At 43.2% G+C, this 27,631-nt stretch overlaps 1 protein-coding gene across 1 annotated transcript in view; it reads left to right on the top strand.

The window, feature by feature from the left end:
- LOC137375058 (collagen alpha-4(IV) chain-like) overlaps positions 1-27,631 on the top strand; it is a 226,548-nt gene that overhangs the window by 129,051 nt on the left and 69,866 nt on the right. Inside the window, exons 25-31 of the mRNA XM_068041685.1 lie at positions 8,268-8,374; positions 11,946-12,129; positions 18,319-18,381; positions 18,714-18,821; positions 22,021-22,239; positions 23,903-24,064; positions 25,714-25,881. Coding sequence (XP_067897786.1) covers positions 8,268-8,374; positions 11,946-12,129; positions 18,319-18,381; positions 18,714-18,821; positions 22,021-22,239; positions 23,903-24,064; positions 25,714-25,881 — 1,011 coding nt within the window. The remainder of the gene's footprint in view (positions 1-8,267; positions 8,375-11,945; positions 12,130-18,318; positions 18,382-18,713; positions 18,822-22,020; positions 22,240-23,902; positions 24,065-25,713; positions 25,882-27,631) is intronic.

Genomic DNA, 27,631 nt, shown 5'->3' with positions numbered 1-27,631 from the left:
AAATAGTAGCAAGTCTGAGGATTGGGAGTGTCTTAGAAACCAGCAAAGGGCTACCAAAAAGTTGATAAAAAGGGAAAAAATAGAATATGAGAATAAACTAGCCAGCAATATTAAAACAGATTGTAAGAGCTTTTATAAGTACATAAAAAGGAAGAGAGTTTTTTTTTATTCATTCATGGGATGTGGGCGTCGCTGGCCAGGCCAGCATTTATTGCCCATCCCTAATTGCCCTTGAGAAGGTGGTGGTGAGATGCCTTCTTGAACCGCTGCAGTCCATGTGGGGTAGGTACACCTACAGTGCTGTTAGTAAGGGAGTTCCAGGATTTTGACCCAGCGACAGTGAAGGAACGGTGATATAGTTCCAAGTCAGGATGGTGTGTGACTTGGAGGGGAACATGCAGGTGGTGGTGTTCCCATGTATTTGCTGCCCTTGTCCTTCTAGTTGGTAGAGGTCGCGGGTTTGGAAGGTGCTGTCCAAGGAGCCTTGGTGCATTGCTGCAGTGCATCTTGTAGATGGCACACACTGCTGCCTCTGTGCGTCGGTGGTGGAGGGAGAGAATGTTTGTAGATGGGGTGCCAATCAAGCGGGCTGCTTTGTCCTGGATGGTGTCGAGCTTCTTGAGTTTTGTTGAAGCTGCACCCATCCAGGCAAGTGGAGAGTATTCCATCACACTCCTGACTTGTGCCTTGTAGATGGTGGACAGGCTTTGGGGAGTCAGGAGATGAGTTACTCGCCTCAGGATTCCTAGCCTCTGACCTGCTCTTGTAGCCACGGTATTTATATGGCTACTCCAGTTCAGTTTCTGGTCAATGGTAGCCCCTAGGATGTTGATAGTGGGGGATTCAGCAATGGTAATTGACCACCTACGGCAAAAGTGCGAAGAGAAATGCAGACTGGTTTCAATCTCATAATGAAGAGCTGGAACCTGTCATAGCCGCTAAGCGCATTGCACTTTTGAACTACAAGAAAGCCCCCAGCGATTTAACATCCGCAGCACTTAAAGCAGCCAGAAGTACTGCACAAAGAACAGCTAGGCGTTGCGCAAACGACTACTGGCAACACCTATGCAGTCATATTCAGCTGGCCTCAGACACCGGAAACATCAGAGGAATGTATGATGGCATGAAGAGAGCTCTTGGGCCAACCATCAAGAAGATCACCCCCCTCAAATCTAAATCGGGGGACATAATCACTGACCAACGCAAACAGATGGACCGCTGGGTTGAGCACTACCTAGAACTGTACTCCAGGGAGAATGCTGTCACTGAGACTGCCCTCAATGCAGCCCAGCCTCTACCAGTCATGGATGAGCTGGACATACAGCCAACCAAATCGGAACTCAGTGATGCCATTGATTCCCTAGCCAGCGGAAAAGCCCCTGGGAAGGACAGCATTACCCCTGAAATAATCAAGAGTGCCAAGCCTGCTATACTCTCAGCACTACATGAACTGCTATGCCTGTGCTGGGACGAGGGAGCAGTACCCCAGGACATGCGCGATGCCAACATCATCACCCTCTATAAAAACAAAGGTGACCGCGGTGACTGCAACAACTACCGTGGAATCTCCCTGCTCAGCATAGTGGGGAAAGTCTTTGCTCGAGTCGCTCTGAACAGGCTCCAGAAGCTGGCCGAGCGCGTCTACCCTGAGGCACAGTGTGGCTTTCGTGCAGAGAGATCGACTATTGACATGCTGTTCTCCCTTCGTCAGATACAGGAGAAATGCCGTGAACAACAGATGCCCCTCTACATTGCTTTCATTGATCTCACCAAAGCCTTTGACCTCGTCAGCAGACGTGGTCTCTTCAGACTACTAGAAAAGATCGGATGTCCACCAAAGCTACTAAGTATCATCACCTCATTCCATGACAATATGAAAGGCACAATTCAACATGGTGGCTCCTCATCAGAGCCCTTTCCTATCCTGAGTGGTGTGAAACAGGGCTGTGTTCTCGCACCCACACTTTTTGGGATTTTCTTCTCCCTGCTGCTTTCACATGCGTTCAAATCCTCTGAAGAAGGAATTTTCCTCCACACAAGATCAGGGGGCAGGTTGTTCAACCTTGCCCGTCTAAGAGCGAAGTCCAAAGTACGGAAAGTCCTCATCAGAGAACTCCTCTTTGCTGACGATGCTGCTTTAACATCTCACACTGAAGAATGCCTGCAGAGTCTCATCGACAGGTTTGCGTCTGCCTGCAATGAATTTGGCCTAACCATCAGCCTCAAGAAAACGAACATCATGGGGCAGGATGTCAGAAATGCTCCATCCATCAATATTGGCGACCACGCTCTGGAAGTGGTTCAAGAGTTCACCTACCTAGGCTCAACTATCACCAGTAACCTGTCTCTGGATGCAGAAATCAACAAGCGCATGGGTAAGGCTTCCACTGCTATGTCCAGACTGGCCAAGAGAGTGTGGGAAAATGGCGCACTGACACGGAACACAAAAGTCCGAGTGTATCAGGCCTGTGTCCTCAGTACCTTGCTCTACGGCAGCGAGGCCTGGACAACGTATGCCAGCCAAGAGCGACGTCTCAATTCATTCCATCTTCGCTGCCTTCGGAGAATACTTGGCATCAGGTGGCAGGACTATATCTCCAACACAGAAGTCCTTGAAGCGGCCAACACCCCCAGCTTATACACACTACTGAGTCAGCGGCGCTTGAGATGGCTTGGCCATGTGAGCCGCATGGAAGATGGCAGGATCCCCAAAGATACATTGTACAGCGAGCTCGCCACTGGTATCAGACCCACCGGCCGTCCATGTCTCCGTTATAAAGACGTCTGCAAACGCGACATGAAATCGTGTGACATTGATCACAAGTCGTGGGAGTCAGTTGCCAGCATTCGCCAGAGCTGGCGGGCAGCCATAAAGACAGGGCTAAATTGTGGCGAGTCGAAGAGACTTAGTAGTTGGCAGGAAAAAAGACAGAGGCGCAAGGGGAGAGCCAACTGTGCAACAGCCCCAACAAACAAATTTCTCTGCAGCACCTGTGGAAGAGCCTGTCACTCCAGAATTGGCCTTTATAGCCACTCCAGGCGCTGCTTCACAAACCACTGACCACCTCCAGGCGCGTATCCATTGTCTCTCGAGATAAGGAGGCCCAAAAGAAAAAAAAGAAAGAAGAATGCCATTGAATGTCAGGGAGAGATGGTTAGATTCTCTCTTGTTGGAGATGGTCATTGCCTGGCACTTGTGTGGCGCGAATGTTACTTGCCACTTATCAGCCCAAGCCTGGATATTGTCCAAGTCTTGCTGCATTTCTACACGGACTGCTTCAGTATTTGAGGAATCACGAATGGTGCTGAACATTGTGCAATCATCTGCGAACATCCCCACTTCTGACCTTATGATTGAAGGAAGGTCATTGATGAAGCAGCTGAAGATGGTTGGACCTAGGACACTACCCTGAGGAACTCCTGCAGTGATGTCCTGGAGCTCAGATGATTGACCTCCAACAACCACAACCATCTTCCTTTGCGCTAGGTATGACTCCAACCAGCAGAGGTTTTTCCCCCTGATTCCTATTGACCTCAGTTTTGCTAGGGCTCCTTGATGCCATACTCTGTCAAATGCTGCCTTGATGTCAAGGGCAGTCATTCTCACCTCATCTCTGGAGTTCAGCTCTTTTGTCCATGTTTGAACCAAGGCTGTAGTGATATCAGGAGCTGAGTGGCCCTGGCGGAACCCAAACTGAGCGTCACTGAGCATGTTATTGCTAAGCAAGTGCCGCTTGATAGCACTGTTGATGACACCTTCCATCACTTTTCTGATGATTGAGAGTAGGCTGATGGGGCGGTACTTGGCCGGGTTGGACTTGTCCTGCTTTTTGTGTACAGGACATACCTGGGCAATTTTCCACATTGCAGGGTAGATGCCAGTGTTGTAGCTGTACTGGAACAGCTTGGCTAGGGATGCAGCAAGTTCTGGAGCACAGGTCTTCAGTACTATTGCCGGAATATTGTCAGGGCCCATAGCCTTTGTAGTATCCAGTGCCTTCAGTCGTTTCTTGATATCACGCGAAGTGAATCAAATTGGCTGAAGTCTGGCATCTGTGATGCTGGGGACTTCAGGAGGAGGCTGAGATGGATCATCAACTCGGCACTTCTGGCTGAAGATTGTTGCAAATGATGCGGCCTTATCTTTCGTACTGATGTGCTGGGCTCCCTCATCATTGAGGATGGGGATATTTGTGGGGAGAGTAGCTAAAGTTGGTGCCTTAGAGGCAGAGACAGGAGAGATCATCATGGGGATTGAGGAAATGGCAGAGTCATTGAACAAATATTTTGTATCTGTCTTCACAGTGGAAGACACAAGTTCCATACCAGAAATAGGCAGTAACCTAGGGGCTAAAAAGAGTGAAGAAATTAAGGAAATTGATATCAGCCGAGAAAAAGTATTGGAGAAACTTGAGGGACTAAACTCTGACCAGTCCCCGGGACCAGATGGCCTACATCCTAAGGTTCTAAAAGAGATAGCTGCTGTGATAATGGAAGTGCTCGTTATGATTTTCCAGAATCCCTTAAATTAAAGAATTGTCCCGTCAGATTGAAAGTTGGCAAATGTTACACCGCTTATCAAGAAAGGAGATAGAGAGTAAACAAGGAATTACAGGCCAGTTAGCCTAACATCAGTCATTGGGAAGATGCTGGAAACTATTATTAAAGAAATCTTAACGTTGCACTTGGAAAAGCATAGTATGATTGGAACAAGTCAGCATGGTTTTACTAAAGGAAGATCCTGTTTGACGAATTTATTAGAGCTTTTTGAGGATGTAGCTAGTCGGGTAGATAAAGGGAACCATTAGATGTAGTATACCTAGATTTTCAAAAGACATTCAATAATGTGCCACATAAAAGATTAATAGGCAAGATAAGGGTTCATGGTGTTGGGAGTAATGTAATTGCATAGATAAAGGATTGGTTAATGGACAGGAGGCAGAGAGTGGGCATAAATGGGACATTTTCAAGTTGGCAGGCAGTGAATAGTGGGATGCCACATGGATCAGTGCTGGGGCCTCAGATATTTACACTCTTTATTAATGACTTGGATGAAGAGACAGAGAGTAATGTATCTAAGTTTGCTGATGATACAAAGCTCGGTGGAAAGGTAAGCTGCGGGGAAGAAATAGAGAGGCTGCAAAGAGATGGAAACATACAAAAACATAGAAAATAGGAGTAGGAGTAGGCCATTCGGCCCTTTGAGCCAGCTCCGCCATTCGTTATGATCATGGCTGATCATCCAACTCAGTAACCTGTTCCCGCTTTCGCCCCATATCCTTTGATCCCTTTAGACCCAAGCGCTATATCTAACTCCTTCTTGAAAACATACAATGTTTTGGCCTCTGCTGCTTTCTGTGGTAGTGAATGCCACAGGCTCACCACTCTCTGCGTGAAGAAACTTCTCCTCATCTCAGTCCTGAAAGGTTTACCCCTTGTCCTTAGACTATGACCCCTGGTTCTGGACTCCCCCACCATCGGGAACATCCTTCCTGCATCTACCCTGTCAAATCCTGTTGGAAGTTTATAGGTTTCTATGAGATCCCCCCTCACTCTTCTGAACTCCAGTGAATATAATCCTATAGAGAGGTTAAGTGAGTGGGCAACAAGATGGCAAATGGAGTATAATGTAGGGAAGTTGTTTACTTTGGTTGTAAAAATAGAAACGCAGAATATTTTTTAAAAGGTGTGAAACTGCTAAGTGTTGTTGTTCAGAGAAACTTGTACAAGGAACGAACAAAGTTAACATGCAGGTTCAGCAGGCAATTAGGAAGGCAAGTGGCATATTGGCCTTTATTGCAAGGGGATTACAGTACAGAAATAAAGAAGTCTTACTGAAATTGTGCAGGGTTTTGGTGAGACCGCAACTGGAATACTGTGTACAGTTTTGGTCTTCACATTTAAGAAAGGATATACTTGCACTGGAGGCAGCGAAGATTTACTAAATTGGTAATTGAAGAAGGGTCTCTGACCTGAAACGTTAACTCTGCTTCTTTCTGCACAGATGCTGCCAGACCTGCTGAGTATTTCCAGCATTTCTTGGTTTTATTTTGGATTTCCAGCATCAGCAGTATTTTGCTTTTATTTTACTAAATTGGTTCCTGGGATGAGGGGATTGTCCTATGATGAGAGGCTGAGTAAATTGGGCCTATATTCTCTGGAGTTCAGAAGAATGAGAGGCGATCTAATTGAGACATACAAGATTCTGAAAGAGCTTGATATGGTAGAAGCTGAGAGATTGTTTCCACTGATGGGGGAATCTAGAACGCGGGGGCACAGTCTCAGGATAAGGCGCCAATCATTCAGGACTGAGATGAGGAGAAATTACTTCACTCAAAGGGTTGAGAATCTTTGGAATTCTCTATCCCAGAGGGTTGTGGATGCTCCAACATTGAATACGTTTAAGGCTGGGATAGATAGATTTTTGGTCTTGCAGGGAATCAAGGGATATAGGGAGCAGGCAGGAAAGTGGAATTGAAGCCCAAGATTGTATTGAATGGTGGAGCAGGCTCGATGGGCCATATGGTCTATTTCTGCTCCTATTTCTTGTGTTCTTTTGGCTTATATTATGCATTGGATTGTGGAAAAGTTGCAAAAGTGACTGCCTTTGAAGTCAAGGCAGCATTTGACCAAGCATGGCATGAAGGAGCTCTAGTAAAATTGAAGTCAATGGGAACCAGGGGGAAAAACTTTCCACTGGTTGGAGTTCATCCCAGCATAAAGGAAGATAATTGTGATTGTTGGAGGCCAACCATCGTATATGTTCGCTCCACCACTGGTGCACAGTGGCATTGCAACAACTCATTAAGGCTGCTTTGACAGCACCTTCTAAACCCACAACTTTACCATCTAGAAGAACAAGGGCAGCAGGCGCATGGGAGCATCATCACCTGCAAATTTCCCTCCAGGTTACACGCCATCCTGTCTCGGAAATATATCATCATTCCTTTGCTGTTGCTGGGTCAAAATCCTGGAACTCCTCCCCTAACAGCACTGTGGGTATACCTACACCACATGGAGTGCTGCAGTTCAAGAGGTGGCTCACCACCACCTTCTCAAGGGCAATTAAGAATGGGCAAAAAAGACTGGCCTTGCCAGTGATGACCACATCCCATGAATGAATGAAAAAAACAAAATACTGCAGATCCTGGAAATCTGAAATAAAAACAGAAAATGCTGGAAATACTCAACACATCTGGCAGCATCTGTGGAGCAAGAAACTGATCTAATGTTTTTAGTTGATGACATTTCATCAGAACTGGGAACAGTAAGAAATGCAATAGGTTTTAAGCAAGTGTAAGCGGGGTGGGGGAGGGATGGTAAAAAGAACAAAAGGGAAGCTCAGGGTCATGTTTGTGGACTGAACGGAAATTTTCCGCAAATTGGTCACCCAGTCTGTGTTTGGTCACTTCAAGCTTCTGGGTGCCTGTCATTAATTCTTCACCCTGCTCCCATTCTGACCTCTCTGTCTTTGGTTTCCTGCAATATTCCAAGAAAGCTCAAAATAAGCTTGAGAAACAGCATGCCATTTTTCAATGAGGCACTTTACAGCCTTCCAGACTCAACATCAAGTTCAACAATTTCAGATTGTAACCTCTGCCCTCATATTGTTTTCTTTCTTTTTTCTGGACTCGGCTTTTCTCTCTTGTTTTTCTCTTTTTTTTTTGCTTTTGGACAGCACCTATTCATCATTTTGCTATTCACACCTCCTCTAGACACATCTTTTGTTTCTTTACTTGTCGCATTACCACTCCCTTTGGCCCTGCAGCATCAACCCTTTTGTCATTTAATCTCTCCAGCTTTCCACCCTATCACAGACCTTCCCTTCTGCACTTTTTACGTTAAAGGTGCTATATAAATATTAAGAATTGTTGTTGCCTTAAAGAAGAATTTTATAATGGAAGAGTTTCACTTCTGAAATTTATAACTTGTGGTGCTGACAGTTGCTTTGTAACATATGTAGAGCAGAAATAACTGTGGAGGAAATGCACAAATTGGGTAGCTAGCTGAGTTTCAAGAACTAACTGTGTATATGAAGGTGCAGGTCATGTGTCATGCGAAATCTGCGCATCATAAAGGACTCTCCAATAAGTTGAGAAGCTGTCCTGAAAGAAAAGAAAATTCTTGCATTTATAGAGCACCTTATCACATCTCACAGAAATGTAGCAAGTGCTTCACGTACAATTAATGACTTTTGAAAGTGGAATTACTGTCATGTATGTTACATACAATAGACATTGAAATATTTTTGTGTTTTCTTCCGACAGGAGACAAAGGAAATCGAGGTGATCCAGGACCTCGAGGTGCTAATGGAAGACCAGGCCAGTCTGGTCAACGTGGAAATCGAGGGTCTATTGGCCAACGTGGAATCCCAGTAAGTATTGCAAAAGCAAAATACTGTAGAGACAGAAACAGAGTTAACATTTCAGGTCTGTGACCTTTCATCAGAACTGGGAAAAGTTAGAAATGTAATAGGTTTATAAGCAGGTGAAAGGGGAGGAGGGTGGAAAAAAGAGCAAAAGGGATGGTCTGTGATAGGGTGGCCGGCAGGAGAGATTAAATAGCTAAAAGGTTGATGGTGCAAGGCAAAAGGAAATGGTAATGGGACAAGTAATGAAACAAAAGTGAGAGTTCATTTGTGGTTGACACTCATATAATGTGAAGACAAATGTAGGTCCCTTACAGTCAGAAACAGGGGAATTTATTATGGGGAACAAAGAAATGACTGACCAACTAAATGCATAGTTGGTTCTGTGTTCACAAAGGAGGACACAAATAACATACTAGAAATGTTGGGGAACACAGGGTTTAGTGAGAGGGAGGAACTGAAGGAAATCAGTATTAGTAGAGAAATGGTGTTGGGGAAATTGATGGGATTGAAGGCTGATAAATCCCCAGGGTCTGATAATCTACACCCCAGAGTACTTAAGGAAGTGGCCCTAGAAATAGTGGATGCATTGGTGGTCATCTTCCAAGATTCTATAGACTCTGGAACAGTTCCTACAGATTGGAGGGTAGCTCATGTAACCCCACTATTTAAAAAGGGAGGTAGAGAGAAAACAGGGAATTATAGACCAGTCAGCCTGACGTCGGTAGTGGGGAAAATTCTAGAGTCCATTACCAAAGATATTATAGCAGAGCACTAGGAGAACAGTGGTAGAATCGGCCAGAGTCAGCATGGATTTACGAAAGGGAAATCATGCTTGACAAATCTACTAGAATTCTTCGAGGATGTAACTAGTAGAGTTGATGAGGGGGAGCCAGTGGATGTGGTTTATTTGGACATTCAGAAGGCTTTCGACAAAGTCCCACATAAGAGATTAGCATGTAAATTTAAAGCACACGGGATTGGAGGTAGTATATTGCGATGGACAGAAAATTGGTTGGCAAACAGGAAACAAACAGTAAGAATAAACGGGTCTTTTTCCGAATGGTAGGCAGTGACTAGTGGGGCACCGCAGGGATCGGTGCTAGGGCCCCAGCTATTCACAATATATATTAATGATTTAGATGAGGGAACTAAATGTAATATTTCCAAATTTGCAGATGACACAAAACTGGGTGGGAGGGTGAGTTGTGAAGAGGATGCAGAGAGGTTTCAGGGTGATTTGGACAAGTTGAGTGAGATGGCAGATGCAGTCTAATGTGGATAAATGTGAGGTTATCCACTTTGGTAGCAAAAACAGGAAGGCAGATTATTATCTGGCTATAAACTGAGAGAGGGGAATATGCAATGAGACCTGGGTGTTCTCATACACCAATCACTGAAGGTAAGCATGCAGGTGCAACAGGCGGTAAAAAGGGCAAATGGTATGTTGGCCTTCATAGCAAGAGGATTCGAGTACAGGAGCAGGGATGTCTTGCTGCAATTATACAGGGCCTTGGTGAGGCCACACCTGGAATATTGTGTGCAGTTTTGGTCTCCTTATCTGAGGAAGGATGTTCTTGCTATAGCGGGAGTGCAGTGAAGGTTTACCAGACTGATTCCTGGGATGGTGGGATTGACGTATGAGGAGAGATTGAGTCGGTTAGGATGAGTACTTGGCACATCATAACATTCAAGGCTATGGGCCAAGTGCTGGCAAATGGGATTAGGTAGACAGTTCAGGTGTCTTTAATGCATCGGTGCAGACTCGACAGGCCGAAGGGCCTCTTCTGCACTGTATTATTCTGTGATTCTGTGATTATATTCGCTAGAGTTCAGAAGAGTGAGGGGGGATCTCATAGAAACCTATAAAATTCTAACAGGACTTGACAGGGTAGATGCAGGAAGGATGTTCCCGATGGTGGGGGAGTCCAGAACCAGGGGTCATAATCTAAGGAGACGGGGTAAACCTTTCAGGACTGAGATGAGGAGAAATTTCTTCACCCAGAGAGTGGTGAACCTTTGGAATTCGCTACCACAGAAAGCAATTGAGGCCAAAACATTGTATGTTTTCAACAAGGAATTAGATATAGCTCTTGGGATTAAAGGGATCAAAGGGTATGGGGGGAAAGTGGGAACAGGTTACTGAGTTGGATGATCAGCCATGATCATAATGAATGGCGGAGCAGGCACAAAGGGCCGAATGGCCTACTCCTGCTCCTATTTTCTATGTTTCTATGTTTCACCTTCACTTCCATCATTACTGTAGTGAATACAGCCTCTGGTATGCACCCCAGCCCTTGTTGGTGAGGCGTTCTGATGTAGAATTTCCACAGGATTTTCCCAATCTCAATTTATGCAATTTCTATGTTATGGCAGGAAATTGGGAGAATCCCTGAGTGAATTCTACCGCTCCACAAAACAGGGGATGTGGAAGAGTAGAAAGTCATGGTAATATATTGCTTCATTATCAGTGGAGCTTATTGGTCCCAAGGAATATTCAAAGCTTTTTTAAAAAATTGCCAGTATCCATTCGGTCAGTTTTAGTAGCACAATCAATTGCATTGCTGAAATTGGTCCATTAAATGTTAAATTCTCTCACTGGTGACTGCTGGATGCTAGTGATGCATCATCATTCTTCATTTCCATGTTGCTCGGGGGACAGATGACAGAAAACAAACCTTGTGACATACTTTTCCAATATGCATGTTGTCATACTTCATGTCACCATGTTTGGGTGGGTGAATTACATAACTATCCTCAAATATAGCAGAAAAATAGGTGGGTGGATAAAGGAGTGGTGAACTGGTGTAACTGAGTCCTAGCCCCAAAACTGCCCCCACTTGCCCAGATTATGGCATTTCTGTGCCACAGAGGAGAGAAAAATAGGGGTCCATGTTATTCTTTTGTTCAGAGGCCATTTGGAGTACTGTCTGCGGTTCTGGTCACCTAGTCATAGGGAAAGTGTTATTCCTCTTGAGGGGGCACAGAGATGAACAACCAAGAGAATTCTGGGCATTGGGAGTTTAAAGTTAAGAGGAAGCTGAAAATGAAAAATAGGAAACTCTGAAGTTATCTAATTGCCATTTTCAAGACTTTGAAGGAAATTGTTCAAAATTGGTTCATGTAACCACCAGGGGACACACTAGAAATGTAGACCTGGAAACTCCTGCTCCTCCTAGCCCCACTAAAGTAAAATGCTTCTTTTGGGCCTGTTCTGGCTCTAATCCTCTTCTTTGCTGGGTTGGCCTGGCTGGAAACTCATTCTCACTCAAGTTATCTCGTAAAAACTGTAGTCATCTCCCGATGCCACCATCAGAACCAGACATGCGAAAATTATAAAGGCCCCAGTTGGCGTTGGGCAGGTAGTCTTGCTGCCCGCTCAGGACAGTAGATGAAAATTGGAACCTGCAAAATCCCAATTGTTCCAGGGTGGGTAAGTAACTTGGGTGATTTTAACTGCCCACCTGACCGATTCCTGCCTGGTAGGTAGGGTTAAAATCACTCCACTATATTTTTTACCTTGCTTCTGAAGCTTGATGTGCCTCATTATCGTTGATTATATTTATTTCTCCTACAGGGTGAAGCAAAGAATGGATGTCCAGGGAACAAAGGATTACCTGGTCTTCCAGGGCTTGCCGCTTTCCCAGGACCAGCTGGATCCCCAGGCATGGGTTATCCTGGTTCAAAAGGCCAAAGTGGTCCTGTGGGAGGTGAGGGTTTTCCAGGACCACCAGGTTGTAAAGGCCAAAAAGGCTTAAAAGGTATTGCAACAGGAAAATATCCAACTTAGAATTCAAAAATCATTTTTAATTACTACATTATATATGTCATACCAAGATTGTTTTCAACAGGAGGTTAATGTAACAAAGGGCTGTAAACGCTACTGTAATGTAGTGCAGGCCAGTAACTCTCACTTTACATAATTACGAACATACGGATTAGGATCAGGAGTAGGCCACTCGGCCCTTTGAGTCTGCTCCGCCATTCAATAAGATCATGGATGAACTGATTACTCCACACTTCCTTCTACCCCCAATAACCTTCCAGCTCCTTGCTTATCAAGAATCAATCTATCTCCGCCTTAAAAATATTCAAAGACTGCTTCCACTGCCTTTTGAGGAAGGGAATTCCAATGACTCATGACCCGCTGAGAGAAAAAATTTCTCCTCATCTCTGTCTTAAATGGGCAACCTCTTATTTTTAAACAGTGACCCCTAGTTCTAGATTCTGCCACAAGTGGAAACATCCTTTCCACATACACCCTGTCAAGACCCCTGAGGATCTTATATGTTTCAATCAAGTCGCCTTTTACTCTTCTAAATTCCAACGGATACAAGTCTAGTCTGTCCAATCATTCCTCGTAAGAGAGCCCGCCCATTCAAGGTATTAGTCTAGTAAACCTTCTCTGTACTGCCACCAATGCATTTGCATCCCTCCTTAAATAAGGAGACCAGTACTAAACAGAGTATCAAAGATTTTATAGCAGAGCACTGAGAGAACAGTGGTAGAATCGGGCAGGTCAGCATGGATTTACAAAAGGGAAATTATGCTTGACAAATCTACTAGAATTCTTCGAGGATGTAACAAGTAGATTTGATGAGGGGGAGCCAGTGGATGTGGTTTATTTGGACTTTCAGAAGGCTCTCGACAAAGTCCCACATAAGAGATTAGCGTGTAAAATTAAAGCGCATGGGATTGGGGGTAGAGTACTGCGATGGATAGAAAATTGGTTGGCAGACAGGAAACAAAGAGTAGGGATAAATGGGTCTTTTTCCGAATGGCAGGCAGTGACTAGTGGGGTACCGCAGGGATCGGTGCTAGGACCCCAACTATTCACAATATACATTACTGATTTAGATGAGGGAACTAAATGTAATATCTCCAAATTTGCAGATGACACAAAACTGGGTGGGAGGGTGAGTTGTGAGGAGGATGCAGCGAGGCTTCAGGGTGATTTGGACAAGTTGAGTGAGTGGGCTAATGCATGGCAGATGCAGTATAATGTGGATAAATGTGAGGTTATCCACTTTGGTAACAAAAACAGGAAGGCAGATTATTATCTGAACGACTATAAACTGAGAGAGGGGAATATGCAGCGACACCTGGGTGTTCTCATACACCAGTGACTGAAGGTAAGCATGTAGGTCCAACAGGCGGTATAAAAGACCTTCATAGCGAGAGGATTCGAGTACAGGAGCAGGGATGTCGTGCTGCAATTATACAGGGCCTTGGTGAGGTCACACCTGGAATATTGTGTGCAGTTTTGATTCCTTATCTGAGGAAGGATGTTCTTGCTATAGAGGGAGTGCAGCGAAGGTTTACCAGACTGATTCCTGGGATGGTGGGATTGATGTATGAGAAGAGATTGAGTCGGTTAGGATTATATTCGTTGGAGTTCAGAAGAGTGAGGGGGGATCTCATAGAAAGGGATGTTCCCGATGGTGGGGGAGTCCAGAACCAGGGGTCATTGTCTAAGGATACGTGGTAAACCTTTCAGGACTGAGATGAGGAGAAATTTCTTCACCCAGAGAGTGATGAGCCTGTGGAATCCGCTACCACAGAAAGCAGTTGAGGCCAAAACATTATATGTTTTCAAGAAGGAGCTAGGTATAGTTCTTTGGGCTAAAGGGATCAAAGAGTATGGGGAGAAAGTGGGAACAGGTTACTGAGTTGGATGATCAGCCATGATCATAATGAATGGCAGAGCAGCTTCGAAGGGCTGAAAGGGCTACTCCTGCTCCTATTTTCTATGTTTCTGGTACTCCAGATGTGGACAAAGTGGACAATTTCCCACTTTCCCACATTATACTCCATTTACCAGATCTTTGCCCACTCACTTAACCTATTTATATCCTTTGTAGCCTCCTTATGTCCTCGTCACAACTTACTTTCCTACCTATCTTTGTATCATCACCTAATATAGCAACCATACCTTCGGTCCCTTCATCCAAATCATTTATATAAATTGTAAATATTTGAGACCCCAGCACAGATCCCTCTGGCACACCACTCGTTACATCTTGCCAACCAGAAAATGACCCATTTACGCCTACTCTCTGTTTCTTGTTAGCTAACTAATCTTCTATCCATGCCAATATATTACCCCCTACAGCATGAGCTTTTATTTTCTGCAATAACCTTTGATGTTGCACCTTATCAAATGCCTTCTGGAAATCTAAGTACAATACATCCACCGGTTCCCCTTTATCCACAGCACATGTAACTCCCTCAAAGAACTACAATAAATTGGTTAAACATGATTTCCCTTTCACAAAACCATGTTGACTCTGCCTTTTTACCTTTATTTTTTTCCAAATGCCCTACTAAAACATCTTTAATAATAGCTTCTAATATTTTCCCTAAGACAGATATTAAGCTAACTGGCCTGTAGTTTCCTGCTTTCTATCTCCCTCCGTTTTGAATAAAGGAATTACATTCGCTATTTTCCAATCTAACGGAACCTTCCCCGAATCTAGTGAATTTTGGAAAATTAAAACTAATGCATCAACTATCTCACTAGCCACTTCTTTTAACACCCTAGGATGAAGTCCATCAGGATTGTAATCTTACTGCAATGTAGTATTGGTTTATGAAACTGCAGGACTATAACTCCATTATCCCTCCTCATTGGAAGGATAAACTTCTATTTTATGTATCTGTGAGTAATATGAAGTTAATGTGTGTGTGTGTATATATATATATATATATATATATATGAAGGGTGAATTTCTCTGTATTCGTTTTGATGGGTCAAGATAGTAAATACATTTTTTATAAACACCTTATGATTATGATTGTACACTTGAGTACTAATCCATATTTTCTAAAACATCATCTGAAATTCAAGGTAAGGTAGCAGGTCCTATCAAAATGTGGCAACCCAGTCAACTAAATCAAGATCGGGCGAAAGAATATTTTATCGAATTGAATAGGTTTGATCCCACAAAAGATAGTGGTCCTGAAGTCTTATTTTGAAGCCAAGAGCCAGCTGTTTCTTGACTCATTGTTTTTAACTGTGCCTGCCATCTTCTGCCAAAAGTGCCAAGCGAATGATCCCACTTGGCCTCCTCCAGAGCTTTTCACCATCATAAATGTCTGTGCACAGCCAATTCAGTTCACTCTACATAGCATTAAATGGTGTACTCCACATGGTGAAAACTATGGGCCCTAACAACATTCCAGTTTTATTTCTGAAGACATGTCCATAAAAACTAGTCACTCCTCTACAGACACGCTATCCAGTGTAGCTATGACACTAATATCCACCCTACAATGTGGAACATTTTCTGGATATGTCCCATCCACAATTTGGCCAGTTGCTACTCTGTCAGGCTTCTCCCAATCATCAGCAAAGTGATGGAAGGATTTATCAATACTCTCATCCAGCAACAGCTACTCACTAATAAGCTGCTTATCTATCCTAAGTTTGGGTTCCAGCAGAACTATTTGTTCCAGAACTCATTGCAGCCCTGATCCAGACATGGGCACAAGCTGATTGCCAGAAGAGAAGTGTGAGCAACTTCACTGAATGTCAAAGCAGCAGTCACCTGAGTACCAAGGAGCCCAACAAAGCTCAGGTCAATGGAGGTCAAAGGGAAACCGTCCAGTGGTTGGACTCATAGCTGATCCCCATGAATGATGGTTGTGGTTGTTGGAGGCCAATCATCCATGTCCCAGGATATCACTGTTGGGGGTCCTCAGGATGGTATCCTCAGTTCAACATCTTCAGCTGTTTCATCAATAACTTTCCATTCATCATGTTAGGAGTGGAGCTGTTTTCTGATGAATCTACAATATTGAGATCCATTGCTGGGTGGCCTACTATCGTCATCTTAGCATTCACCATTGGCCAGAAGCCTAACTTGACAAACCATGACAGCAAAAGCATAACAGGGGCAGGTTACTGTGCAATGAGTGGCTCATCTCCTGATCCCTCAAAGAAGCTCCAACATCTACAAAGCTTAAGTCAGGAGTGTGATGAATATCTACCACCTGTCGAGACAGATACAAATGCAACGCTCCAGATGCTTCGCAGCATCCTGGATAGAGCAGTTCACTTGATTGATGTCCTTGCTAGTTAATTCAATCAAAGATTTGGCGTAGCTATGATGGGCCAAGTTCTGTGCCATAAGTTTCTATGATTCTATGCCGTTGGTCTCAATATTAATTCACTCCACACTGGCAGCTTATGGCTACAGTATATAATAACTGTAGAATGCATGGCAACAAATGATCAAACTTACTTCCATAGTACTTCCCAGTCCTGCCACCGATGCCACCAAAAAGGACCAAAGCATCATCGTGAGGGCACTATCACCATCAAGCTCCCTTCCAAGTCACGTACGATCGTGACATGAACATAAATCGGCATTCCTTCATCATTGATGGGTCAACATCCTGGAATTGCCGATCTAACACCGTTGTGGGATCACATCACCACATTGCCAGAACCTGGTGCTTGGATGTAACAGTCAAATGCCAGAGAAATGAGAGCAACTGCCCTGGACATCAAGACAGTAGTCCACTAAGCATGGCATCAAGGAACCCAAGAAAAACTTGGTTTGATTCTGATTTTTGTAATCTTCTTAACAATCTCGGAGTTGATTTTAATTCCCAGTGAGAAGGATGTGGAGCTACTGGAAAGAGCACCACATGCCTGGATTTCAGACCCAGGTTATTTTAACTCATTGGAAAGATCAAATAATTTTACATTTCTTCTCATGGTGTTTTTCAGACTGGAGAATTTTAGACAGTGGTGCTCCCCAGGGGTCAGTGCTGGGACCACTGCTTTTTTTGCTGCATATAAATGACTTGGATCTTGGAATACAGAGTAGAATTTCAAAATTTGCCAATGATACCAAATGTGGAAGTGTGGCAAACAGTAAGGATGATATTGACTGCCTGCAACAGGATATAGATAGGCTAGCGGAATGGGCAGACAGGTGGCAGATGGAATTTAATACAGACAAATGTGCATTTTAGCAGAAGGAATAGGGAGAGACAATATCTTCTCAATGGCACAGTTCTAAAGAGTGTGCAGGTACAAAGGGACCTGGGAGTGCAAGTGCATAGATCTTTGAAGGTGGCAGGATATATTGAGAGTGGTTAGAAAAGCATATGGAATCTTAGGCTTCATAAATAGAGGCATTGAGTACAAAAGCAGGGAAGTTATGCTGAACCTTTTATAAAGCTCTCTTAGGCCCCAAATGGAGTATTGCATCCAGTTCTGGTCACTACACTTTAGGAAGGATGTGATGGGCCTTGAGAGGGTGCGAAGGAGATTTACCAGAATAGTTCCAGGGATGGGAAATTTAGTTACAAGGTTAGGTTTGAAAAGCTGATGCTGTCCTTGGTGCAGAGGAGATTAGGGTGAGATTTAATAGAGGTGTACAAGATTTTGACAGACCTAGATAAGTTAGACAATGAAACACGGTTCCCATTAACTAATGGTACAGGTCTAGGGGACACAGATTGAAGGTTTTGGGCAAGAGATGCAGGGGGAATATGAAGAAGCACTTTTTTATGCAGCGGGTGGTAATGACCTGGAAATCATTGCCCACAAGGATGATGGAAGCGGAGACAATCATTGACTTCAAAACGAAGTTAGATGACTACTTCAAGAAAATAAACTTGCAGGGCTATGCAGATTGATTGGGGGAGTGGGACTGACTGGATAGCTCCTTGGAGAGCTGGCATGGATTCAATGGGCCGAATGGTCTCCTTCTGTGCTGTAAATGACGCTATAACTCTATGTGTACAGTTTTTAATCCATACAGAACTCTTATCTACAAAATTCTGATAAACTCATCCAATTTGGACTATTCTTATCGGCTTCAGATTGTATTGGAATGTACTTTTTAATGTTATCTGAACCTACATTTGCAAGCTGGGACTAATTAATACAGCATATTAAATTCATTATTCATAAACATCTTTTTCTTCTCCTGCAGGTGACTCTTCGTGTCCAAGAGCCCCAGGTCCACTAGGCCCGAAAGGAATGCCTGGGCCTTCAGGTATTTTAGCTTTAAATAATTTCAGCAGCATTTTTGTAGTTCAGAACAAGCGGCTATGAGACCTGTGAACCAAATGTTTAAGAGCTGTTAATTTAAAGGACAGACAGATCTAGCAGAAGTACTCAAAAGCAAGAAAATGGACAGAGTATTGAGATAAAGTTTTGAGATCTCTTGGTTAGGTTATTGCATTATCTGTCTGCTATTCTCAACATATCATACACAAGAATCAGTATAACAGTTACCTATTTAACATTCATGACTTCTGTTAATACTGCTGTTCAATTTGTATTGCACACCTATCATAATGCACCTGTTCTCTTTCCCTTCCACAGGGCCAACAGGTTCTCCAGGGATTCCTGGCAGACCAGGTCAAATCGGCTTTGATGGGCTTAAAGGTCTGAAAGGTGATCCTGGCCTGAGAACATATCCTGGAACATCAGGTTCGAAGAGAAAGGAACTTGGCATATCAAATGAGATAATTATTGTTTTCGGTGTACTAAGAGCCTTAATTGTTTCTGAATTGCAACTTACAATATGGTGTCTCTGTGTAAGTGGGCAATATTGGCCAGTTTTGTCCTTGAATTTACTTTCTTTGGATTCAAAGTGCCAAATAATCTGATGTATATGCAAACAAAGGAAGTAATTTACAACTGTATTATAGATTTTCACCTTCTAACTGTTTGGGCAATAGCTCCCCTCGTACCTTAGTTTGTAAACGCACTGTGTGATGTAGTTCTGAACCATTCAGGCCAAGAATGTCCCAGTTATGACGCTGGGCTTGTGCTCAATTAATTGCAGGAGTGGAAAACTATAATTAGCTTTACTTTTCTCCAGCCCTCTCTCTTACTCTCTGTTACGACCAGATGAGAAAGAGGTCCAGGGTTCCCTCTCAGCCTTCACCTGGTCTTACTGTAACAAGGTTTTATTTTAAACACACCATGTTTTTAGCTCCCTCTTAGTGAATCCTGGTTCACCGCTTTCCAATTATAAGGCAAAGAAACCAGCATGACAGGTTTTCTCAGGTTTAAAGAAGAAAAGTGAAATTTATTAAACTTAAACTCTAATTCGGTTAGTGCCTATGGATACACAACGTGCCCATGCTAGCATGCATAGGCGATACACACATGCAGATAGGGACAGAAAAGATCAGAAGAAATAAAGTGGAAAAGTTTGAGGCAATTTCTGAGGACGTTTTTTGTTACGGTTTTGGAGCTCACTGTAGAGTCCTTGGTTGTAGGTAGATCTTGCTTTTCGTTGGGGCCCAGTATTCTTCTTAAACCTTGTTCACTGTAGGAGACTTTTCTTTCTTGGGGTTCATGTGTCTTCAATGGATTCAGAAGCTGGTGAGAAAGAGATGGGACAGGCAGACAGACAGGAGGTCTTAAGTCCAGGAGCACTCAGCTTTCTGCTGGCTCTCAGTTCAAAACTGTACAACTCAGAAAAAAACCCAGACTGCCAAGCAGGTTAGTCATGTGACTAACTGGTTTGATCGTGTCTGTTTGTGGATTGTATTGGAGCAGGGGATAGCTCCTTCGTTCCATGTGCTGTCTGTTAATATGCAAAAATGTCTTTCTAGCCAGGGGCCTGGCAACCCTTTGTCACAGGCCTTCTCTTCTTCCCAGCAACAAATTGAAATTTAATGTCAATGTAGCGAAATTAATGTGACTCATTCTTGGCAGGTGGGGGCCTGCATAACACTCTCTTACACTCTTTCAATGCTCTTTTTCACATTATCTGTCTCAATCTTTCTTTTCTCCTCTTTCTTTATCAATACTACTATGGTCATTGCTCATCAGAATGTGCTCCAAGTATGCTATCAAAGTTTTACTGCCCTCTTTCCAAATGCTACTACTGTGCTCCAAATATGCTATCCTGCCTGCAGCTCCTCCTCTCTGCATCCTTACTTTGTAAATCCAAGATTTATCACAGTCTCCTACACTGACCCATTTTCCCCAAGACCAGAAACTGTGGAACTATTTACTTCCCTTAGTTTTCTTTCCTCACACAATCGATTGGCTTTCCACACCCAAGTTCAGCACTACCTGAACATTACTTCTTGATGTGCCTTTTCTGCTCTCCTACTCTTTGCAAACGTAAAGATGTCTGTCCTAAGGACATTGTCATAGAGTCATAGAGTTATACAGCACAGAAACAGGCCCTTCGGCCCATCGTGTCTGTGCCAGCCATCAAGCACCTAACTATTCTAATCCCATTTTCCAGCACTTGGCTAATAGCCTTGTATGCTGTGGCATTTCAAGTGCTCATCTAAATACTTCTTAAATGTTGTGAGGGTTCCCGCCTCTACCACCCCTTCAGGCAGTGCATTCCAGATTCCAACCACCCGCTGAGTGAAAATTTTTTTCCTCAAATCCCCTCTGAACCTCCTGCCCCTTTCCTTAAATCTATGCCCCCTGGTTATTGACCCCTCCGCTAAAGGAAAAAGTTTCTTCCTATCTAACCTATCAATGCCCCTCATAATTTTGTATACCTTAATCATATCTCCCCTCAGCCTTCTCTGCTCTCAGAAAAACAACCCTAGCCTTTTCAGTCTCTCTTCATAGTTGAAATGCTCCAGCTCAGGCAACATCCTGGTGAATCTTCTCTGCACCCTCTACAGTGACTCTTGACATTGACTCTTCAGTTTGATGTCTCCATGAAATAATATTAACAAGTGGCTATAAAGAAAAGCAATCAGACACTGATATACTATTCAGTGACTCTTTATGCACATGTTTGGACACGGAATGAAGGCAGGATCAAGGTTGGTTATGTTGGCTCCATTGCCTTTCAACACCCACTCTGGAGAAGGGGTGTTTAAAATGAGGCACTGAAGAGCTGTCAGCACCTGTGAAAGCATTTGCCAACATCTATCGAAGAGGAGAAATTAGAGGAAAAATAGATGTCAGAAATATAAAGATCTGAGACCAGTTATTACCATTTGTTGTGAGCATATGAATGTTTAAGGTGTTAAATGGAAGAAAGAATCTAAGACTTGCATTTATTTAGTGTCTCTCACCATTTCAGGACATCCCAACATGCTTTACAGCCAATTGAAGTGCAGTCACTGTTTAATGTATTCCTCTATCAGTTGTTTTAACAAAGGCATTAACCTATTTTAAAATAGGGTAATTGCTCCATTGAAATAGCGGGCAGAGGAATGCGACAGCTAGTCTATAATGTATCACAGTCATGGTTACATCAGTTCCACAAAATAAGAGTTACTGATGATTTTTGACATACATTTGCACAAAAGTGCAGCTGTTTTTGGAAATTGTAGTAGCATTTAGGAAGAAAGTAGTTGGATTTGGAATGATTAACAATATTTGAAAAGGGAGCAGCAAAGGGTTGAGGAAGATGAGTAACATCTAGGACGATGCAGACAGATACTTTGAGATGGTAATAGCATTCTAGAGGTAAGCAGTGGTAGTCTTTGCCAAAGCAGTGCTACTGGAGATGCATGCGACAATGACATCTATGAGGGTAGCAGGACTGTTCAGGAAAGGCAGAGATGGGCCTGAGGGAAGCATCAGACAACAATATAATATGGTCTGGTGGAGCTTTTGTTTTAGCTTTAACTTTTAGCTTGTCAATAATTCCTGGGAACAGTACAGCTAACTGCAGCTTCATAATTTTTCCCAGGTTTTCAAGGATCAGTTGGTGACCCAGGTTGTAAGGGACCTCCTGGATTTTCTGAAAATGGAGCTCCAGGCTCTCCAGGGGTTCCAGGTACTCCAGGAGAAAAAGGTCCACCTGGTGATTCATATGACGGTCCTCTAGGGGCCCCTGGACTATTTGGAAGAAGAGGCTCAACAGGTGCAAGAGGAGATGCTGGAGATCTAGGCTTTCCAGGAAGGCCAGGTAACTTTCAAAAACCAGTTCATTCCTTTTTTTTAAATGTTTTCTACTAATCAATGTGACCTGAGGGTTAATTCTTAATTGCTTATAATGGAGTTTGATGTCTTGAACTGGTTTTCACTGTGTTCCTATTTGGAAACTGACTCAATAGCACTTGTCATCTTCAACACAAACAGTATGAGATAGAGGCCCAATAATATTGGATGGTGCAATGGGATTGTTGGCTTTTGGGGATCATTTGTGGACAATATTCTACATTTATGGTGAAATTTGAGGAGAGTTTTCTACACAAAATGCGATTTTCTGGTATAAAGCATTGAAAACAGTGAACAAAGAGTGAACTCGGGCAACAGTAACTGCACAGAGAATTCCTTTTGATGATCTGGGATATATAACACTTCAAGCAACTATGTTGATATTAAATGAAGCAAAAAACTTGCAAATTTAAATATTTAGCTCATTATATGCACCAGCCTTATAGAGCATCTCCCTCAGGAATCCACCTTCCCCTTTTTGTTCCTATTCAGCTGGTATGTTGGACAGGTTAGTGAGCAGGGCAATAGGTCATGTGCCAGCCTGAATCACAGTAGACTGCAACCTGCATGCACATGAATAAGACAAAAGAAAATACTGCATTCTATACACTGATAATTTGTTGGCAAACAACCCTCTTCCTGGAGAGTTATATACACTTGATAAAAATATACATTTTTATGATCATTTGAAGAAAGGGAGAGCTTGAACTCTGAATCGAGATAGATCATCACTTAAAATTGTATTTTGAGTTTTACATGGGTTATTCCTATCATTGTGTAAATGAAATTCTAAAAGCATAATTCATCAAAGGGGGTTCCTTTCTTGTGCTATCTTTGCAAAGTTCATAGCCGAGCGATGGAAAGGGAGAGAGAGCACATGAGTAAACTTGTCTATAATTCTTTGTTTCACCTCAGCTTTAGAATGTTCAAATAAAGGTCTATTTAGCATCTTATTTCCTGGGCATTCTTTATTGGTGGATAGATTAATTAGTACCTTATGACAAAGAGTACATTTAAAATGTTCATTGGCCATTTCAAATCGTCTGGTTCTTATGACACTAACTTTTTGTAGCATTTTGCAGTCTTGCTTTTTCACCTCTTGCTATTTCCATCCAACCATTGTAAAATTCTGATATCATTCATAATTGAGATTCCAATTTGAATTTATTGAACAGAACAAGAGTACTCTTAAGGGTTGAACTTCCTCCATGTACTCTTTGTATTACATTGGTTAATGCATTTACCATAAGGTCCTATAAGCAGACTCTTAACAAAGTCTCGAATACATTTATGTTGAGCTAATGATTTGGTTAAAATGGAACACAGAGGAATTTAACCAGTGCACTAAAATATCACACTGAGGAATTTCTTTATGGATCAGACTAAATTTATTACTTTATTTTGCTTACAGGAAACTAATGGTAAATGTTTGTAAATTTGACTGAAATTCTCCCCTGGAATACATTCACCTTAAAACAATTTAATGGCTGTTCCAAGATAACAGAAAGAAGAACTTAAGATGAATGTATTAAATATGCCCACAGAGCATTTTCTGAGCTGTAGTTCTGAGTACATAGCATACCTAGTTCCTGTTCCAGGTAACAGGTTTTATTTGTTTCCATTACTTTTAGGGCGAGATGGAGTTCCAGGATTCCCAGGACTAAAAGGACTGCAAGGCGATCGAGGCCTGACTGGAGAGCCAGGCAGGCCTGGCCCACCAGGGTTCCCAGCAGATAGAGGAGAATCGGGTCCAGTTGGGCCTCCAGGGTGTCCAGGTTTACGTGGCCCCCCAGGTGAAGGGTATTTGAAACATTGTGGCATAACTGGGAGAGTTGCAAGTGCACAAAGTAATTCACAATGGAAGACCATGGCAAGAATTGTAACCTCACCCCCCCCCCCCCCCCGCCCCCACCCACAACGGGCAAGAGAGTTGGCAGAATCACGCTTTAAAAATTGCATAACATGACCTCAACCCACCATGTAACCATTTTTACAGCTGGTTGCGTGGCGTGTATAGTATTTAAATCAAGCTTCCACAGTGCAGTTGGGAAGCTGATTTAAATTTAACACTGGCCAGCTGGGTTTCCCCAGGCTTGGCAAACCTGGCAGTGAAATTGAGATGGGAGCAGCTGAATAAAGCAAAGGTGGTCCGCCCAGACCCTCAGGCAAATCTTCTGCTGCGATCAGCCGACTGCTCCCCCACCGCCCGCCCCCCCCACCAACCCCTCACCCAAATCCACAATCCAGGGCCTTCTGTTTTATTGTTTTATGATTTCTCCCTCCTGATTGCCAGTCCAACGCCACTACCTCCTGCCCCACAATCTCTCCCTCGCTCCCAATTGTCAGTCCAATACTCCGCCCCCTGCTTCTGTCCCGTGCTCTTTTGTAGTCCATCCTCCCTCCTGATTACAGGTCTGATCCATCCGCTCCCCCCACTTCTTCCCCACAATCTTTCCTGGTTGCTGGGGTACCATCTCAAACATTCCCAGCTGCAGCCTTTTACTGCTGGCTTTCCCACCCAGTAGCCAGCAAGCTGCCTGGCTGAAAAAAAATGAAGTTTTTTCCATGTTTTTGGGATTTCCAACTTTCCAACAACCAAGCTCCCCCGCTCACTCCCTGCCTATCCTCAAATATCAGGTGCATATTTCTGTTTACGTCGAACGTCTCCCATTAAAGGTTTCAGCTTCTTTCTTAAATGCATGTTTCACTAAGTCCCTAAGTTCCAAGTGGCTTGACTAGATCTGTAATTTGTTCAGAACCTTCACTTACAAATTCATTCATTGAATTCATTTCATATGTCAACCATTCACTGAGCACCTATAATGTGTCTTCCTAGTTTCTGCCTTAGAAAGCTCAGGTCTATGTTTTACATCTAGAATGTACTGTTGAAAGTCTTATATAATGCACACTTACAGTAATGGTCACACTTCCTTCCAGTAATGCTTTACTCATCAGATTTTCTTCATGATACAATGACATAAAGGATTATGATGATAGTGGGGGGGAAAAGGCATTGAAGTGGATGATCAGCCATGATCGTATTGAATGGCGGAGCAGGCTCAATGGGCTGAATAGCCTACTCCTGTTTCTATGTTCCTATACCCCATTGTTATAAAACTCGCCTCAGGCAACACCACAGGTGTAGATATTAAAAATATACTTTAGTCCCATTTTTGTGATTGACAATCCACTTTGCCATTTTTTTCCTTGCTTACTGCTGAACTGATTTTAATTAACCTACAATATAGGATATGGTCTTATGGTTTATTATAGAATATAAAACACCTTTTATGTGCTTTTTAAGGGATGATTAATGGAAATATTATACTATAAGGCATACAATGCCATATATGCATCATAAGGAATATAGTGTTTTGTGTCCTTTTATTTTAATGTGTACATAGTGAAAACTACTGAATCTTTAATATTTTTCCTGTTTCAGGTCTATCTGTAAAAGGATTTCCAGGAAATCCGGGTCCCTTAGGGCCAGCAGGGATGAAGGGTCTTCAAGGATTTTCTGGAAACCCAGGAGCACCGGGTTCAATTGGCATGCAAGGCCAACCGGGTCCTGTGGGCAATAGTGGAACACCCGGATTTCCTGGTCCTGTGGGTAGGTTATGTAGAATACCCCATATTTTCTGATAGTAAGTAATTTGGCAAAATCTTATTTACTTGCATGTTAACAATAGGTTCTTCATAATTTCTCATTCTTCAGATGCTGATTATTAACCTGACTCATCAGTGGAGGGAAAAATCCATGAATTTTATTTCTAATGCAACATATAAATCACATAACCCTCCCCCTTCTACGAAGTGCCTTAAATCGCCCTTTAAACTTATTCCTTCAAATCCTTCTTTTTCTGAGAATGGTCATTACCGTCTTGCCAAGTAGTTATAAAAATCATGAGTAAACATTATTAGGCAATTCCATAAAATGCTCAATTACACAATTGCCAAGACGGTGGGTTTTATTTTTGTTATTTACACAATTGACAGATTGCCTGCTAATCAAGATTCAGGTGTAGAAATTGACCTGGTCATGTGAAAATCAGAACTGAATTTCTCACAAAGATATCTTAAGTTTGCACCTTGACAGTTCATGGATGGTTGTATAGTCAGGACCTAAAAGATGTTTTTTTTAACCTGTAAATATTCTCCCACCGCCCTTTCTATATGCATTGACTCCTTGCTGGGTTGTGGTTCCAGCTTGGACTGATAAGTGGCAAGCTACATTCGTGCCATACAAGTGCCAGGCAATAACGATCTCCAACAAGAGGATCAAATCATCTCCCCTTGACATTCAATGGCATTACCATCGCTGAAACCCCACTATCAACATCCTGGGGGTTACCATTGACCAGAAACTGAACTGGACCAGTCATATAAGTACTGCGGCCACAAAAGCAGGTCAGAAACTGGGAATTCTGTGGCGAGTAATTCACCTCCTGACACTCCAAAGCCTTTCCACCATCTGCAAGGCACAAGTCAAAAGTATGATGAAATGCTGTCCACTTGCCTGGATGGGTGCAGCTCCAACAACATTCAAGAAGCTCATCACCATCCAGGACAAAGCAACCTTGCTTGAGTGGCACCCCATCCACCATTTTCAACATTCACTGCCTCCAATGCACAGTGGCAGCAGTGTGTACCACCTGCAAGATGCACTGCAGCAATTCACCAAGCTTCCTTCGATTGCATCTTCCAAACCCGCAACCTCTACCACCTAGAAGGACAAGGGCAGCAGATGCATGGGAACACCACCACCTACAAGTTCCCCTCCAAGCCACACACCATCCTGAATTGGAACTATATCACCGTTCCTTCTCTGTCACTGGGTCAAAATCCTGGAACTCCCTAACAGCACTGTTGATGTACCTACACCCCAAGGACTGTAGCAGTTCAGAAAGGCGGCTCACCACCAGCTTCTCAAGGACAATTATGAATGGGCAATAAAAGCTGGCCTAGTCAGCGATGCCCACATCCCTTGAAAGAATAAAAAAGGGGCTCTAGGTGTTCTGTAGTAGCTCGCACAAGTGGCTATTTCTAACATGGGAGCCTTACTCATGCTGGCAAAATGTTCAGGCACAGGAGCAGCATAGCTAAGCCTGATCCTGTCCTCCCTACACATACACACACACTCTTACACTTCAGTCGGGGGTCACTAGATAGTGATCAGGAGCTGGGACCCTCATCCTCACCAGTTTTCCTGTCACCTATCCTCGAGCAATTTCAGTATCCCATTTTGTCCCAGATGATAACAGCTCAGACTCAGAATCAAACTTGTGACAACCACTCAAGGTAAATCACAAGCCATTTGAGGGGGAGGGGAAGCCTTAAAAAAGAGTCGCTGACTGGATGGG

Source organism: Heterodontus francisci, chromosome 11, assembly GCF_036365525.1.
Source record: "Heterodontus francisci isolate sHetFra1 chromosome 11, sHetFra1.hap1, whole genome shotgun sequence".
NCBI lineage: Eukaryota > Metazoa > Chordata > Chondrichthyes > Heterodontiformes > Heterodontidae > Heterodontus > Heterodontus francisci.
The sequence above is the reverse complement of the archived record's forward strand: the minus strand, read 5'-3'. Positions and strand labels throughout refer to the sequence as shown.